The 16,416-nt window shown below is 39.1% G+C and overlaps 1 protein-coding gene across 3 annotated transcripts in view; it reads left to right on the forward strand.

Moving 5' to 3' along the window:
- LOC128867549 (facilitated trehalose transporter Tret1-2 homolog) overlaps nt 1-14,509 on the forward strand; it is a 36,477-nt gene extending 21,968 nt beyond the window's left edge. For 2 of the 3 annotated variants that reach the window (XM_054108896.1, XM_054108893.1), the window contains exons 2-5: nt 8,104-8,384; nt 8,517-8,708; nt 13,013-13,321; nt 13,392-14,509. In XM_054108896.1, the coding sequence (XP_053964871.1) occupies nt 8,105-8,384; nt 8,517-8,708; nt 13,013-13,321; nt 13,392-14,176 (1,566 nt within the window). In that variant the 5' untranslated portion in view covers nt 8,104 and the 3' untranslated portion in view covers nt 14,177-14,509. Of the gene's footprint in view, nt 1-8,047; nt 8,385-8,516; nt 8,709-13,012; nt 13,322-13,391 lie in introns of all 3 variants that reach the window. The other variant, XM_054108895.1, reaches the window with a different exon arrangement.
- Nucleotides 14,510-16,416: the final 1,907 nt, after the last annotated feature.

Raw genomic sequence — 16,416 nt, forward strand, 5'->3', positions numbered from 1 at the left:
TTACCCTCGCTTTGTGTGAAGGAGCAGAGTCCATGGTTTCACTACTGTCTTTAGAATTTGTATATATGCAACAGAATTCACGCGAAATCCTTGAAGCACTTGTCATGCCAATAATTTGTTGCTCACAACATTTGGTTGATTTTTATTTTTTTAAATATGGTTTTTGCAGGCGAATGAACAATATTTTCATTAAAAATTAAATGCGAAACAAATAAATTTTCAAAACTTTTCATAAATGTGCCAAAAAACGGACGTCCCTAAAACTATAAAAAGTCAATACATCTATATTTCTTAGTACAAATTTAGGCTCAATAACTTTTCAATTACCCCATGGCCCGAAAGTTTTCAGCCGGAATATAAATTTCAGTCTTAAATGCTTAAATAAATATTTCTGTAAATATTTCAATAAAATATTCGCAAGCACCTAATTATCTAAAAATAATACCTAGTACAAGTATTTACTTACATCACAACAAGTACGTCTACATTTTGAATGCAAATACACTTACGCATAATCTCAGGTAAACCAATTTAATTTCCACAATATTTCAACTGAGCAAATATGCATCTCACTGACTAATTGTTTTATATTTCCTTCGTAAATATTTGCTACAAATATGAGCACTTATTTAGTCTAGTGCGCAGAAATTAGGCACACACACACATATACATATACACACATACATATCTACCAAGTACTTATAGATTAAATGCAACCACCTTGACCGCTACGTACATCAACGTCGGCCGTAGCCGAATGTCTTAGTACGCGACTACCATTCGGAAGTACATAGGTTTGAAGCTGCGGGCATGAAACAGCAAATGACAGAAAAAGATTTTTTCTAATAGCGGTCGCCCCATGACAGGCAATGGCAAACCTCGGAGTGTATTTGCGCCATAGAGAATCTCCTAATAGAAACCATTTGCCGTTTGGAGTCCGCTTAGAACTGTACCTTCCTCCATTTGTGGAACAGCATCGATACGCTTACGCCACAAATTGGAGGAGGCGCTCGGCCAAGCTTTCAATAAAGAGGTGTAAGCGCTAATTATATACATTTTATAAACACTCGTACTCCTCTATGGCTGATAACAAACCAGTAATGCGCCTGATAAAAGCAGTCACTTGCTTTGGGGGGTTTGGGCGTCATTCGAATGAGCAGCTTGTTTATAATTTGATGTTATCAAAAATCGTATTTAATTTGCCAAACTAAACACAAGATGAGCGCTGTGATTGTACTTGAAAAGGGTATCATGTCAACTACCACATTGTCGCGTTAGGTAATAAGATAAAGGAAAACTAAAATAAGTAACTGCAAAAGGTGCGAAAAGCTTAAATTAGCCTTGCGAGCAAAAAGTTACAAAATAAAAAAGCAAGTGAAGAAGATGGCATAACTGCCGAGCTCAACAAAAATGGACCAACGGAACTTCAAAATGCCTTGTTAAGTCTTACAAAACATATATGAGAACCTGAGATTATACCAAGGGAATGGCGGACTTGCATAATTGTACCAATCTAACATAAAGCTGGCTGACGCGACCGCATCAATTATCTCGGGTATTTCGTTATGTACAGCGTATAAAACCTTCACGAACTTTCTACACCAGAGATTGATTGGGTACGCTGAACTATTAATGGGCGAGTACCAAAGTGGTTTTAGCAGTGGAAGATCGACGACCGCACGAAGCTTTGTAGTTTGCCAAATTATTGATAAATTTAGTGAGCATAAAATTAACCTGCATGCCCTCTTTATAGATTTTCTGAAAGCGTTCGATAGTATTAGTTTAGGTTCGCTTTTCAAAGACAAAAGCTCTGAGGCCGATTGTGATACCTACATTTAATTTCCATCCCCTAACTAAGTTGCTTAAGCCATCTTTTTAAGAAGGTAACTTGAGCGCCCAGTTAGACATTTTGCAAATTCCCCTGCTCTTCAAAGCAATAATTGCCAAGATATTTGGCACGGCTGCTTTGAAGTACAGGGCATTCACAGAGGAGGTATTGTACCGCCGTAATTTCTTCTTCATCTTCGCAACTCCTGCAGACGTCATTGTGAGGTACACCCATTCTACTGACTAGGCTGCCAATAGTGCAATGACACGTTTTAACACCTGTAAGGGCGCTATTAGTTGATGTGTTGAACCCAAACAGATATTTTGTCCTTTTAAGATTCATTTTTGATCAGAGCGCTTTGGAGACACCGCAGTTAGTAGTCAGGCACCATGTTCTATTGGTTTCCGCGTTTACGCCCAATTCAATCGCAGTGTACAGTTCGTTTAGAGGAATGCTGAGGACATTAAAGATCCAGTTCAGAGCCTTTCCCATGCACACTCATCCGCTCTTTCATTTCCTTTCACTCCAGTGTAACCGGAGACCCAGCAGGGGACGTTTATGTGTTGTTAAATAAGTGGGAGCGATCTCCTGCATTCTGAATTGATGCGCGCTGAGACTAGTGTCTTGATCGCTGCTTCCCTATCAACAGAAATGGTAAGGTTTGCCGGAGGCAAATCCATTCGTCTTATCGGTTTTGCTGCTTTGTCTATAGCGTAGATCTCAGCTGGGAAGACGCTACATCGATCTGGGAGTCTTAAGTAGCAATTTAAGGATGATTGTTCCGAGTATCCTCTCGAACCACTGCCATTGCCCATCTTTGAGCCGTCAGTGTAAATGTGGTGACCATCTGATATGACTTTGGTTTGCCTTTCTGTCGGATGTTCTTATTTTACACTCTTTTTTCAGATCTATCTTGGAAACCAGATAGTCTATTGTATAAAATCGGTGTTTTATTATTAATGCGGCCTTGAGCTCACAAAATAAAAATACGAAAACTGCAGAAAATTCTGCTTCAACATTCGACTTGCACGTGCGTCTATAGTGACTAAAGTGTCAATAGTGAATTGTTTAATAAATATAATAAATACCCACACTCCTCGCATGGCAATAAAGATTCTAATCACTGCCATATGCTGCGATATTAGATAACCTGAAGTTGAAGGCACTGCATATAGAGAATTTATATGGCAAACACAATTTTTTTCTTTTTTATTTTCTTATTTTTTCAATTGATTATAAGTAAGAGTAACAATACATACATAGGTTATTTATAAATTTAAAAATATCTTAAATCCTCTGATAAAGTATTATGTGCAAAAAGATAGATTTTCTTGTGCAGTCAGCAAATGCATGAAGCGGCAATTACTAGAACTTTCATGCCCGAGGCATGCGACTCGAATGCTCCGCTTACAGATGCAAGTCGATATGCTACGTACAAGCCTGTGCGCCTTAGTTGCCGAGAGAGACAAACATAAATGCCAGATACATACATACATACATGCATGTACCAAATAATGGCATCAGGCTTCACACACTCCCGTCCCCAAACAGAATCAATTAAAGCCGCTTGCTGAAAAATTATCACATCTCTTCAAGTTGACCGCTGCTTCGCATCAATGCGCCTACAGCATTTTGATTAATTTTGATTGATTTTAAATTAATTGTTTATTACACAATAATTTCATTTCTTATTTTGACTAGATTTATGAATGCTGATGCCGTTTTTCAGCAGTTGTTCTGTTGCTTTTTATTGGTCACTAGTACGCGACTGGTTTTGCAGTACCTATACGTAAAGGCAGAGAATAGTTGTGACCAATGTTGGAAGTAAAGTGTGCAAAATGTAACCAAGTTAAAAAAAGATTTACATTTATTCGCGCCCACTAGAGCCAAGCGTGAATAATAGCACTAAGGTCAGAATAGAAACTATACTTTTGGAATACTCGTGCATCTAGGCCGACTGATTTCAAAGTTTGAAAGTTTTATGAAAATTTATCGAATTTTTTTTATATTCCCATATAAATAGTCTCATAATCATATCTCAGACCGCAATGAATGGAAGCTGAAAGTACCTTAAGTCGATACCAGAATTCTGGAATTGTTCACGGCCGGTTCGGAAAGAAATACTGGAGTCAGTGCGGGAATCTAAGGTCCAAACAAGAAAATCTCCGAACCAATGGGCGAAGCCTATTCACTCTGTGCGGGGCAAGAGGGGCAACACAAAACTCTATACTCAGCAACTCAAGCTGCATGAAAAGCAATAGCTTCACATTCTGTGGAATCAAAACTAGTCTACGAACGTCTTAACCAACATAGTGCAGTAAATGAAATTGTACTCTGCTGGGTTCCGGGAAGGTAGATAGGTAGGTGAAATGGTTGAAGTGCAAGTCTGCCATTCCTCAAGGAGCACTGAACCGCCGTTTTGATACCAGCGCACGTTTTGATGGGTTCCGGGTCACTCTGGAAAAATATTGTTGATGAACTTGCTAGAGCGGGACACTGCATATCTGGGCATCAACTGGGCAGAAGCTAAATTCAGGGTAAACAGTTCGGAAAATGCTCTAAGAATTACCCATTTGGAAGTCATACAAGAACTCAGTCAAGCCAAAAGGCTTATAAGACCTTTTACCTACAATAGGGAAGCGTATAATATGCGTAAATAGACATCAGGAAAATAGTTGGTTTCCGACAGTTCACTATTACTTAAATTAGCAGAGTATAGACTCTGTCTGGAGGATGATGAAACTCTAGAGCTTATGTTGTCCGTATTGCCTGTAACTTAACAGTAACCTGCCTTGGCAAAGACAAGACGGCATATCTTTCATCGAGATCAAATGGATCCGAATGAAATCATGAATGCTCCTGTTGCAAACATTCTGAAACTTGTCCGCAAAGTGGAAAGTTTACTGAAAGAACTTGGCCTTCAACCAATTCCGAAATTGAGGCAGGGAACCTGATGTATCATATAATATTTCAGGGAGCAGTGCCAGTCTGTAGGATTAGTATTAAATAAATTGTGATCAATTTAGAGGTTTTAAATTGAAATAAAACAACAAAAATTCAAATTAATTGTTCAGTCTTTATTATTTTTGTGTAGAACCATTTATGACATTTACTTTTTAAAAATAATCCTTTTTAAATGTTGGCCGCAACTACGCCGTAATTCGGCCATCTCTAAACACCAAAACCCTAATTTTGAATGACTCGTTGGAGCACTTCGTTTGGTATCTCTTGAATAACTTTAGTAATATTGGCTTCCAATGCCTCAGTTGAATCTGGTTTATCCACAAAGATTTAAACTTTTCATACCCCCACAAATAAAAGTCCAAAGGTTTGATATCACACGATCTTGGTGACCAGTTTACTGTTCCGAGACGAGAGGTAAACTGCTCACCAAAACAACGACGGAGTACATCCATTGTTTCATGGGCTGTATGGCAAATATCGCCGTTTTGTTGGCACCAAACGTTGTACAGATCACGGCTTCAATTTCCGACATCCGGCATTAAAAAGTCGTTCATCATGGCGCGATAGCGTTCGCCATTCACTGTTATATTTTGCTAATATCTACCAACCAGCATGGTTTCGTTTCAGGTCGCTCCAGGTCACTAATTTGTCTATTATGATTACCGCATTTCAGCCTACCAGAAAAGATCTCAAGTTAAAACAATTTCTACAGACTTCTCTAAAGCGTTTGACAAAGTATCGCACCGAATACTCTTGTCCAATATCCGCGCTGTAGCTATTGATAAGAAGACATCCCGTACATTTATTGCGACCTCTGGTGTCCCCCAGGGAAGTATTCTAGGACCCCTACTTTTTATTCTCTTTATTAACGATATTGGTTCATGCTGACTTACCTTTGCAATCCGTTGAAGAAATTAAAGACTTAGGCGTTATTTTCGACTGTAAGCTGAATTTCACTAGCCATGTTAACCATGTCATAAGACGGTGATACTCGGTGCTAGCCTTTGTACGCCGAAATTGTTCTGCATTTATCAATCCACACACTCTAACACTGCTTTTGTTAGATCAAGATTAGAGTATGCCGCTGTTATTTGGAGACCGTACCAAAGAGATTTCTCTAATCGGGTTGAGAGAGTTCAGAAAGTTTTTCTTCGTTTTGCGAGATTGGATCTTTAAACTTTTCTGATCCTGTACTATCGTACTGCTCTCGATGTTTATTGATTGACTTAAAATCCGTTGATAGCAGACGATCTATTCTATCGTGCTCATTTATTATTCTTATCATTTCTGGATCTTTTGATTGTCTTTGCCTTTTAAGTAAAATTCAATTTAATATTCCCAATATGAGGCTCCGACAATATGAAACCGTTAAAATTGGCTTCTCGAGAACCGACTACGGGGTGAATGCTCCGATTCCTAGGGCATATGCAGATTTAAATATGTTTTTCAATTCTTCTGTTGCTGATTTTATACGGCCGTATGGCATCTTAGTCAATCATCTTAAATCGTTTTTTCTTAGTAACTACTAAGCTATTGTACATTAGCTTATCATAGTCGGTAAGAATGTATCCATTCAAAGACAAATAAGTAAATAAATAAATATTGGCGCCAGCTTCGTCTTTGTAGAAATATGGGCTGATGATTCCTCCAGCATGTAGACCGCACCAAACGGTTGTCTTTAATAAATGTGATGGCTCTTCTTGAATAGTTTCGGGTTGCTTTTCATTCCGAATGCGGAAATTTTGCTTTTTGACTTAGCCATTAAGCCAAAAATGGTCCTCATCGGTGAACACCAAAGTTGCCCTAAGCGCGCGATGAACACTTACTCAGAGAGCGTCGGTTTTCGTAATAAAGGGTGGTTAAATTTCAAGGGCCGATGTTGAACCGCACCTCAACGTCAAGTTTTTTCTTACATTTCATTTGACATTTTTCAATTCCAGACTAACTCAATTTGAACCATGGAAAGATATATAATATAATCAAACAACGCGTTAAAGTTATTCGGGCTTACTATGAAAACTGGCGTTCAAATCAAAATGCATATCGCGCAGTTCGTGATTTTTTCGGTCAATTTAATCGTCCAAATGAGGCACATTTTCACCTTAGTGGATTCGTCAATAAGCAGAACTTCCACATTTGGGCGTATGATAATCCAAGAGTGATTGCCGAAAAACCAATGCACCCACAAAGAGTGACTGTTTGGTGCGGTTTATGGGCGGTGGCATCGTTGGGCCATATTTTTTCCAAAATGAGGCTGGTCAGGCAGTTACTGTGAATAGTGTTCGCTATCGTGAGATGATAAAGAACTTTTTATGACCCGAATTGGTAGATATGGATGTGGACGAAATGTGGTTTCAACAGGACGGTGCCACTGGTCACACATCGGCTCTCTTACGCGAAAAATTTGATGGCCGAATAATCTCACGTCGCGGCGATGTCAATTGGCCGCCAAGATCATGTGATTTGACACCGTTGGACTTCTTTCTTTGGGGTTATTTGAAAGAAAAGGTGTACGTCGATAAGCCAGCAACAATTAAAGAGCTAAATGATGAGATAATTCGGCACATTAACGGCATAGAACCTCAATTATGCCTCAGCGTTATCGAAAATTTGAACCATCGGATGGAGGTGTGCCGCCGAGGCTGCAGTGGCCATTTGGTCGATATTTTGTTTTGTACGTGATTGAGCCATAAGAGTATTATCATAATACGGAGAAATGATAATAATTTCCGAAAAAAATTGTATTTTATTCACAATCAACACCGGCCCTTGAAACTTAACCACCCTTTACAATTTTTCGATTTGTAAACGTTCTTTCTTTCCGTGATGAAATGTCAATGAATACTGAAAAAAAAAATGTATTTATGTAGTTTGACAGCAGTGACGCGTGATCTGTCAAGAAACCCTGTTGGAAAGAGAGCCTCCAATCTGATCACCCTATACAAATTTAATAAAAATGAAGTACAAGCACGCAATATGTCGCGCTGCTATTATTGTGTACACAGGTGTAAATATGTATGTTTTTGATTTACTTCTAACGTCATTATATTTTTAAATGATCGCCACTTAATCTGTAATAAATATAAGTAATCGAATATAATTTCGTATTAGGGTTCAAATAGGGTCAGGAACTACTTAAAAAAAAACAAATAATAAAATTATTGATAAGCCTCATTGGCGTACAATAATCGACACTTACATAGTGATCAACACTTAGGCGGATAGTTTTTCGCTATAAAACATAATTTTTTTTAGTATTCCTTTTATTTTATATGTATAAAAGCGTAGTTTTTCATCTGCCACCATAACAGCATGGCGGAACTGAAAGCGGCCAAACCAGAGGAATTGGTGTCGTTGACTACGAAGAATGGAAAATTGCCACAAATCGTTTCAGACCTGAATAGGCCAGCCCAACATATACCGCTCGGCGAACAGAGTCGTGCAGTGCGACGCCAAGGATTCATGGTTTTATTGGGCAATATTGGGCTCCTCTCGGCCGGCATGGCTTTGGGCATGCCAACGGTCACCATGCGTCAGCTGACTGATCCCAATGAGAGTGTCCATCTCAGCGAGTCGCAGGCGTCGTGGTTTGGTAAGTAAACATGTGAACGTATTGCGGATGAATGTGTGTACAGATGTACGTATATATGCATGTAAATATGTTTGTATGCAACTGAATTATTTCGCTCAGTTTTTTACTGATTTCCATTTCTATCTTTATTAGCTTCGATCAACACACTTTCCTGTCCACTAGGTGGTCTACTCTCTGGTATTCTGTTGGACAAAATGGGTCGCAAAAATACTCTCGTTGTATTGAATGTGATTGCGCTGGTTGCTTGGGCGTTGATGGCTTCAGCGGTGGAAAGTAACACCGATGTGGTTTTTATACAGTTGCTGGTGTCGCGATTTTGTATTGGTGAGTAGAAATTACTTTTATTTGATGCTTACTTCCTCTGAAAGACTTGAATCGCATATTGGTTAAGTTTACTCTCAACAGCCCTGTGAAAAGTTAGTTATACATACAGGGTCCGGCACTCGAAGTGTAACCAATTTCAGACTGCTCGCGCAGTTGATGCACGGGCATCAGCTGTCTGTTTGTTGGCTAAATAACAGCCCAAAGTATTTTTTACAAGAGCGCGGAAGCATTTTGCCGGGAGTAAACGCAAAAAAGAAAATCAGTAATGGATTTCAAACGTAGTAGTGAGATTGCATTGGCTGGGAAATCACAACCAGCGATTGTTCGAGAACTCGAGCACCTTAAAGTAAATAAAGTTTTTGTTTATCGCACCATTACTCGTTACAATGATACTGGTAGCATCGCGAAGCGTCATGGAGGTGGTCATCAAAAGACTGCAACGTCTCGGGAAAAGGTTCAAAAAGTTAAGGAGCGACTTGAGGGAAATCCCCGATGAAGTACCAATCAAATGGCGAAAGAACTGAAAATACCTGACCCACCCGCCGTATACTGAAAAATGATCTCAAAGTCAAGCCTTACAAATCCAAAAGGCGCATGACCTCACACAAAAGCAGCAACAAGTCAGACTTGAGAGAGCGAAGGAGTTGCTTCGCTTGCCCGAAAGCGGTCAATTGTGTCAACAAAATTTTAAAATTGAGCAATTCGTAAACTCCCAACGATGGAGTTTATTTGACCAACCATTCATACGAGAATTTGAGGCACCGATTGGCCACCAGCAACAGGAGGCGGCATACGCCACAGGTAATGGTTTGGGCGGCTGCAACCGCAGATGGGCGCTCTCCAATCGTTTTCATCGAGCCTGGTGTCGAGGTAAATGCGAAATATTATCGGGAAAGTATTCTGGAGGTTGCTTAGACGACGTGGGTAGACAAACATTTCGGTGGCAGACCATGGACATTTCAACAGGAGTCGGCACCGTCTCATAAAACTCGAGTGAACCAAGAAGGACTAAAAAACAACGTTCCGAACTTCATAAGGTCCACACAATGACTCTCAAATTCACCAGATCCGAAACCGATGGGTCATTCTCTTTGGGCCATTTTGGAGAGTAAGATCCAAACTAAAAGATCCGCGAGTCTCGAGGGGCTAAAAAAGCCATTGTCTGCGAGTGAGCCAAAATACCGGCAAGTCACATTCGGACAGCTTGCGATTCATTTCTGGAGCGTCTCAAGGCCATAGTCAAGGCAAAAGGTGGTCATGTCGAGCCAGAGTAAATTGATTCTTAATTTTGTATTCTTTTCAGACTTTTTTTACTTTGAATTGAATAAAGGTAATTTTCGAAACTAAATTTATGACCTTTTTAATTGGTTACACCTCGAGTGCCGGACCCTGTATCATCGTGTTGTTTAGTGTAAATTTTATTAGGCCATATTTAACCTTAAGAGAACAATTCACTTTTTGGTATATTGAAAATATTTATAAGAAAATGCTTAGGATGCCTCTGTGAAATTATCAAAGTCCACTCCGCGCTTTATAAATAAAAAATTAGTCTTCGAAAAAGATGAATATGAAAAATATTTTTTTTTTGTGTGACCAAAAGTACTTACGTTTACTCTATTATTGGTTTTTCAAAATGAATCACTGGCGCTTCTATTCTGCTTTTTTACCCACTCGCATAAAAGTGAGGTTTTCGCGAAATGCCATAAAATCATGGACAATTTTTTTACGTTTTGTTGTTGCTAAATATATATTTGATGGATTAAAATAGTTTGATTTATTTTATAATAATATTTTGGTAATAAAATTGAATTAAAACTGCAACACTATATATGGGCCCATATGCGGTAAAGGATGTATTTTATGTAGAAAACATGCGCTATATTTTTGTCGCACCATTTATAATATAAATATTAAAATGCATTGTTGCAAAAATAGCCTTAACAAAGCTTTCAACAACTTTTGTAAGGAATGCTTGACATTTTTTTTATATAGAGAAAATGATCAAATATCAACTAGAACCTTTTACTACTTCAAACTTGCAATTTGTTATACTAATATTAAATGGACTATAAAATTGCAAAAATTCTAAAAACTGTGGTTAAAAACTTTTACTTTTTGATGAAAGTTTACCGAGTTTTTATAAATATTTTTAATAATCATCCAATTTGGTTTTAGAACAACTTTTTTTTACCAAATAAAAAACTAATTTTGAGTAATTTTTTTTTTTGTTTCTTGGAGAACGTTTGAATCAAAATGTCAGAAACATCTCAAAGGCGCCGTCACGCCAAAGGTATGTGGCGTACGCTCTCACTAATACTATAACAATTCGCCCACCTCGGCTAAATTCTACATAAAAGTGTAACAGTTTAATGGAGCCGAGTTTATGTCCGATGACACAACAGCTTTCTCTTCTACAGGCTTATGAAGGCTATACCCCATCGATAGTCCTATTCACTCTCACTGTGTTCATAGGTGGTTCTAAAGCTATATTAACCCACTTCTGACTTGTCTGCTGTGCTATATTAAAGTGAGTGTTTCACTCAAAAGTCTGTGCTTCTCGTCGGTTCGTCTAAACCGTCCACCTTCTCTGCTGCAGCTGTAGCTCTTGCTGCATCCCCTTGCGTTTCCAATCACTTTGAGTCATGATTTTAGCTGCGACCAACGTTTGGGCTACCTCCCACTGGTTGCACGCATATCTCGCATGATGGTGTTGGGGGATGGGTTACACTTTTTCGTGAATAGTTCATCCCTTTTTTAAGCGATCGCTATATTAACGTTTTGGAATAGTACTGGAATTAACATCCTTCTTGACAGATATTTTCTTTACCGATGGGTCCAAGACTGAAATAGGGTCAGGAATCGAGAGGAGATGGAGCGGGAAACAAATTGGAGTTTTCAGTGACAGTCAGGCTGCACTGAAGGCCCTGGAGAACGCGAAGCAAACCTCGGGGATTGTTCAAGAATGTGAAAAAAATCTTAATTCTGTCGCAAGACAAACTAGTCTTGTATTTATATAGGTTCCAGGAGACTCCGGTGTTCAAGGAAACGAAATTACCGATGAATTGACCAACCGTGCATCAGCGGTTTCCCCAAAGGGACCAGAGCCAATAATCGGAATCAGTTCCGCAGGAATCATGAATTGGATCAGCGATTATGTAGGCAATCTACATAAAGAGCGATGGTCCGGTCTCGAACGCTGTGTTGTGTGACAAGTCCGAACAGAACATTGTCAAACTTTCTACTAAAACTTGGAGGGAAAGACGTTCCGTTGATGGTCGGTATCATTACAGGACACAACCCATGGGGTCAGCATATGAGCCCCATTGGAAGCATTGAGGACCCAATATACTTGTCTTGCTTGGAGGAGGCGAATAGCACTGAGCACTTTCTCTGTGAGTGTCCTGCCTTTGCAAGGCTACGAGTTTTGGGTTCCGTTGTCGGAAAAATTTGAAAGCGCTGAAGGAGCTGCCCCCTCAAAACATACAAACAGAGTTTATTTTTATAATGATTGACATTAAAAATATTTAAACCCTAGATAAAAAAATTAGCAATAAAATTCCAATTCCAAAAAGTTGCATATTTTTTGAATATTTTTTTTTTTGTAATTCTGGCATTTGTATGAATGGCACCTTTTTGTCAATAATATTTTATTTCAAATAATTTACACAGTTTAATATAAAAAATGTAATAAATAATAACGGGATTTTCTATACTTAACCGACTTTATTACTTTTCGTGCATTTGCTATATGGAGAAAAAAAGCAACACCGCTAGGGAAAAAAATTATCAAAAATTGTCAAGAATTTGAACCACTCCAAACTTGCACTAAAATTAAAGGGGTCATAAAATTGTGTACCAAATTGCTTTTGTTCGTAATTCTGATTAAAAAAGCTCGAAATTATGAATTGTGTGATATTTGTTGTAGCGTGACTTGACTTTTAAGATTTTTGGAAATATAAAAAATAAAAAAGTTTGACAAAAGTGGCGAAAATATACTATAGTACTTATATTGGGGGCTGTATGTATGTATGTGAAAAATAAAAAAAAATATTTAAATAACTAACTAAATGACGTTCGAGCTTCTTTCTTTCATTGGCTTTTTATTGCGAGCGAGATTTTGATTATATAGTATTCCACCTGTGGTGGTGACTGGTTGAATCGATACAAAGCGAATTTCTGATACTTATTTGCTTTGCTTAACAATTAAATTATTAAAAAAAATTTATTAATTTCTCTTTATTGATTTCTCATAAATTCTTCATTAATATTTACATACATTTCTTGTTACATTTTTCTGCCTTTAGGTATTGCCATGGGCATTGCAAGTGCGCCGGTTGGCGTCTACTCCGCCGAAATCAGTTTGCCGCGCATACGTGGACGACTCATTCTTGGCACCTCGGTATCGATTGCTGCGGGCATTATGGTAATCTATTTGGTTGGCTATTTCATACGCAATGACTGGCAACTAATTGCAATGCTTTGTTGTGCCTATCAAATCGTGGCAATGCTCTGCGTAATTCCTATGCCTGAGTCACCCAGTTGGCTGGTGTCCAAAGGGCGTTATGAAGAGGCAAAACGGGCGCTAAACTACTTTCGTGGCTTGGAAAAATCAAGTAATTTATAGAAATGAATAAACGATTATTTTATTTCTCTCATTTCTTTTACATTTCTTCTTGAATGAAGGTGAAATTACACATCCCGAGGTCCAGGCCGAATTCAATTTGCTACAGAAGTCTATACAGCTGGGTGAGGGTGTGAAGAAAACACCATTCTTGAAGTGCATTCGTGAACCTGAAGTGTACAAGCCGCTGCTGATACTAATGGGTCTCTTCGCCTTCCAACAGTTGACGGGCATCTTCGTCGTTGTCGTTTATGCTGTGCAGATATCGCAAGATGCTGGCGTCACCATAGATCCATTTATGTGCGCTGTACTGATCGGCATTGGGCGCGTGGGCACCACAGTTCTATTGGGTACTATATTCGAGAGATGGGGACGCCGTCGTTCGGGTATGGTGTCGGCGTTCGGCATGTGCCTCTGCATGTTTCTGCTGGCCACTCACAATTGGAATTCGTGGCTACAAAGCATACCATATCTACCGGTCATAGCCATAATTGCTTTCATCGTTTTGAGTACGTTTGGGCTCTACACGCTGCCATTCTTCATGATATCCGAACTGTTCCCACAGAAAGTGCGTGGCGCTGCTTCCGGACTGACAGTGGCCGTGGGCATGTGCTTTGCCTTTATTTGCATCAAAACATATCCCTCGTTGCGCGGCGCTTGGGGCAATGAGTATTGCTTTGTGAGCTATGGCATTATGGCATTTTTGGCGGCGATCTATGTTTACACAGTGCTGCCGGAGACGCGTGGACGCACGCTGCTCGCCATTGAAGATCAGTTCCGCACTGGCGTCAAATCGCAGCGATATCAAGCGACTGCTGTGGAGATGCAGGAAGTAACGGTCAAATAAGTTTATCGCGCGCTAAAGTGCATTAATGAGCGAATGCATTTTTGTAGATTAGGAAGTGAAAGTTGATTATAGCGAAAGCGTTTGCGGTAGAGTAGCGGCGTGCTACCAGTGCTGCCTATTTAGTAAATTAAAAATATTAACATTTTATTTTGTACAAAAAACAAAAACAAGAAAAAGAACCCAACTACTTTTAAAACAAATAACAACTTAATCGTGTAAATTAAACTGTGATAGGTAAATTCCCATGTAAAGAATTTTGTCTTATTTAGTAGTAAATATTTTTATAATGAACTCACAATTAAGCATCAAATATACTCGTACGAAAACATTTAACTTTGTTTGTCAATTTCAATGTGGCGTTTTGGAAACGGGAATAAAAGGGTGGTCTTAAAACTACGTAGTTCTACATCTGCACATACATACATACATATTCATATGTACAGATTTTTTCTTTTTAAGAGGAGGAAGTCGCGAAAGCCTAACCAGAAACGAATCGCAAGCTGCCCGAATGTGATTTACAGATATACTGACCCTCTCACGGACAATGGCTATTTTCAGCGGCTCGAGACTGGTGAATCTTTTAGTCCAGACCTTCCTCTCCAAAATGTCCCAAAGAGAATAATCCATCGGTTTCGCGTCTGGTGAATTTGAACGCCATTGTGTGCACATTATGAAGTTAGGAATGTTGTTTTTTAGTCATTCTTGGGTCACTCGAGCTTTGTGAGACGATGCCGAGTCCTGTTGAAACGTTCATGGTCTGCCACCGCAATGTTTGTCCGCCCTTGGCTTCAAAGAAACTTCCAGAATACCTTTCCGATAATATTTAGCATTAACTTTGACGCTAGGTTCGATGAAAACGATTGAGAAGCGGCCATCTGCGGTTACAGCGGCCCACACCATTACATGTAGCGGGTGCTGCCTCCTGGTGCCCAATCGATGACTCGAATTCCCGTATGAACGGTCGATCAAATAAACTCTATCGTTTTGCGAGTTTACGAATTGCTCAATTTGAAAAATTTTCTCGTTAATGTTCAGAAATTGACCACTTTCGGCCAAGCGAAGCAACTCCTTCGCTCTCTCACGTTTGACTTGTTGCTGCTTTGGTGTGAGGTCATGCGCCTTTTGGATCTTGTAAGGCTTAACTTTGAGATCATTTTTCAGCATGCGACGGATGCTACGGTCAGATATTTTGCCTCCGTCGGGGATTTCGCTCAATTCGTCGGGCATTTTTCCCCGTCATTGTGGGACTTTAACCCGCACTAAATATCCTATTATAAAAGTACCGATCCCCTCGGTACTATCGTCAAGTATTTCGGCGGGAGGCAGAAGGAGCTTTACACTCACCGTCAGTTACTGTCCTGATGCAATACGTCAGATGTTGCATCTGTCTATTACCACCAACTGTAACACACGGGCTGAAAAGTCCCGGCCCAACAAAGAAAATCAGTTTTTTTTTTTGCTCAAAATTACCTTTATTCATCAACGTAATCCCCATCAAGAACAACGCAATTATTCCAGCGCCGCTCTAACATTTCAATACCACTTTTGTAGCACGATTTATCTTTTGCCTCAAAATAGGTCTCAGTTTCAGCGATAACTTCTTCATTCGACCGCAATTTCTTACCGGCGAGCATTTTTATAGGTCTGCGAACGGCCAGTAGGCAGACAAATCTGGCGAATACGGTGAATGTGGGAGCAATTCGAAGTTCGATTCATGTATTGTAGTTTTGTCATTGTTTTGATTGACTTGTGACACGGTACGTTGCACAGTGTGACTTTTTTCACTTTTAGGATGCCAAAATTAATAACAGCCAAACCGATGGAGCAATTCATTTCAAATTTTGCAGTGTGGTTGCAGATACCTAAATCTGATTTGAGAATAAAAATGGGCGTAATACGACCACTTTTTCTCCCTGCCCACATATAAGGTAAAATTTCACATAATCATATTTTCTACTTTAAAAGCATTTTCCAGTGCCAATTTAAATACAATTTGTTTAGATTTCTTAACTTTAGCTTAGAGACTTATGACTAATATTTAAAAGATTTCATTCAGCCCTTGGGCACCTTTTCATACTACATTATACTGCTCAATGAAGGAGATAATCACAAATTGTTTCAATGATAAATATGTCACTAATCTTTATTTTATTAATAGTAAGCCAATAAACAGTTTCTAAAGATTAAAAATAACAAAACATAAACACTTATTCGAAAGCAATTATTCATAATACTTCTTC

The sequence above is a fragment of the Anastrepha ludens genome, chromosome 6, assembly GCF_028408465.1.
Source record: "Anastrepha ludens isolate Willacy chromosome 6, idAnaLude1.1, whole genome shotgun sequence".
Taxonomy (NCBI): Eukaryota; Metazoa; Arthropoda; class Insecta; order Diptera; family Tephritidae; genus Anastrepha; species Anastrepha ludens.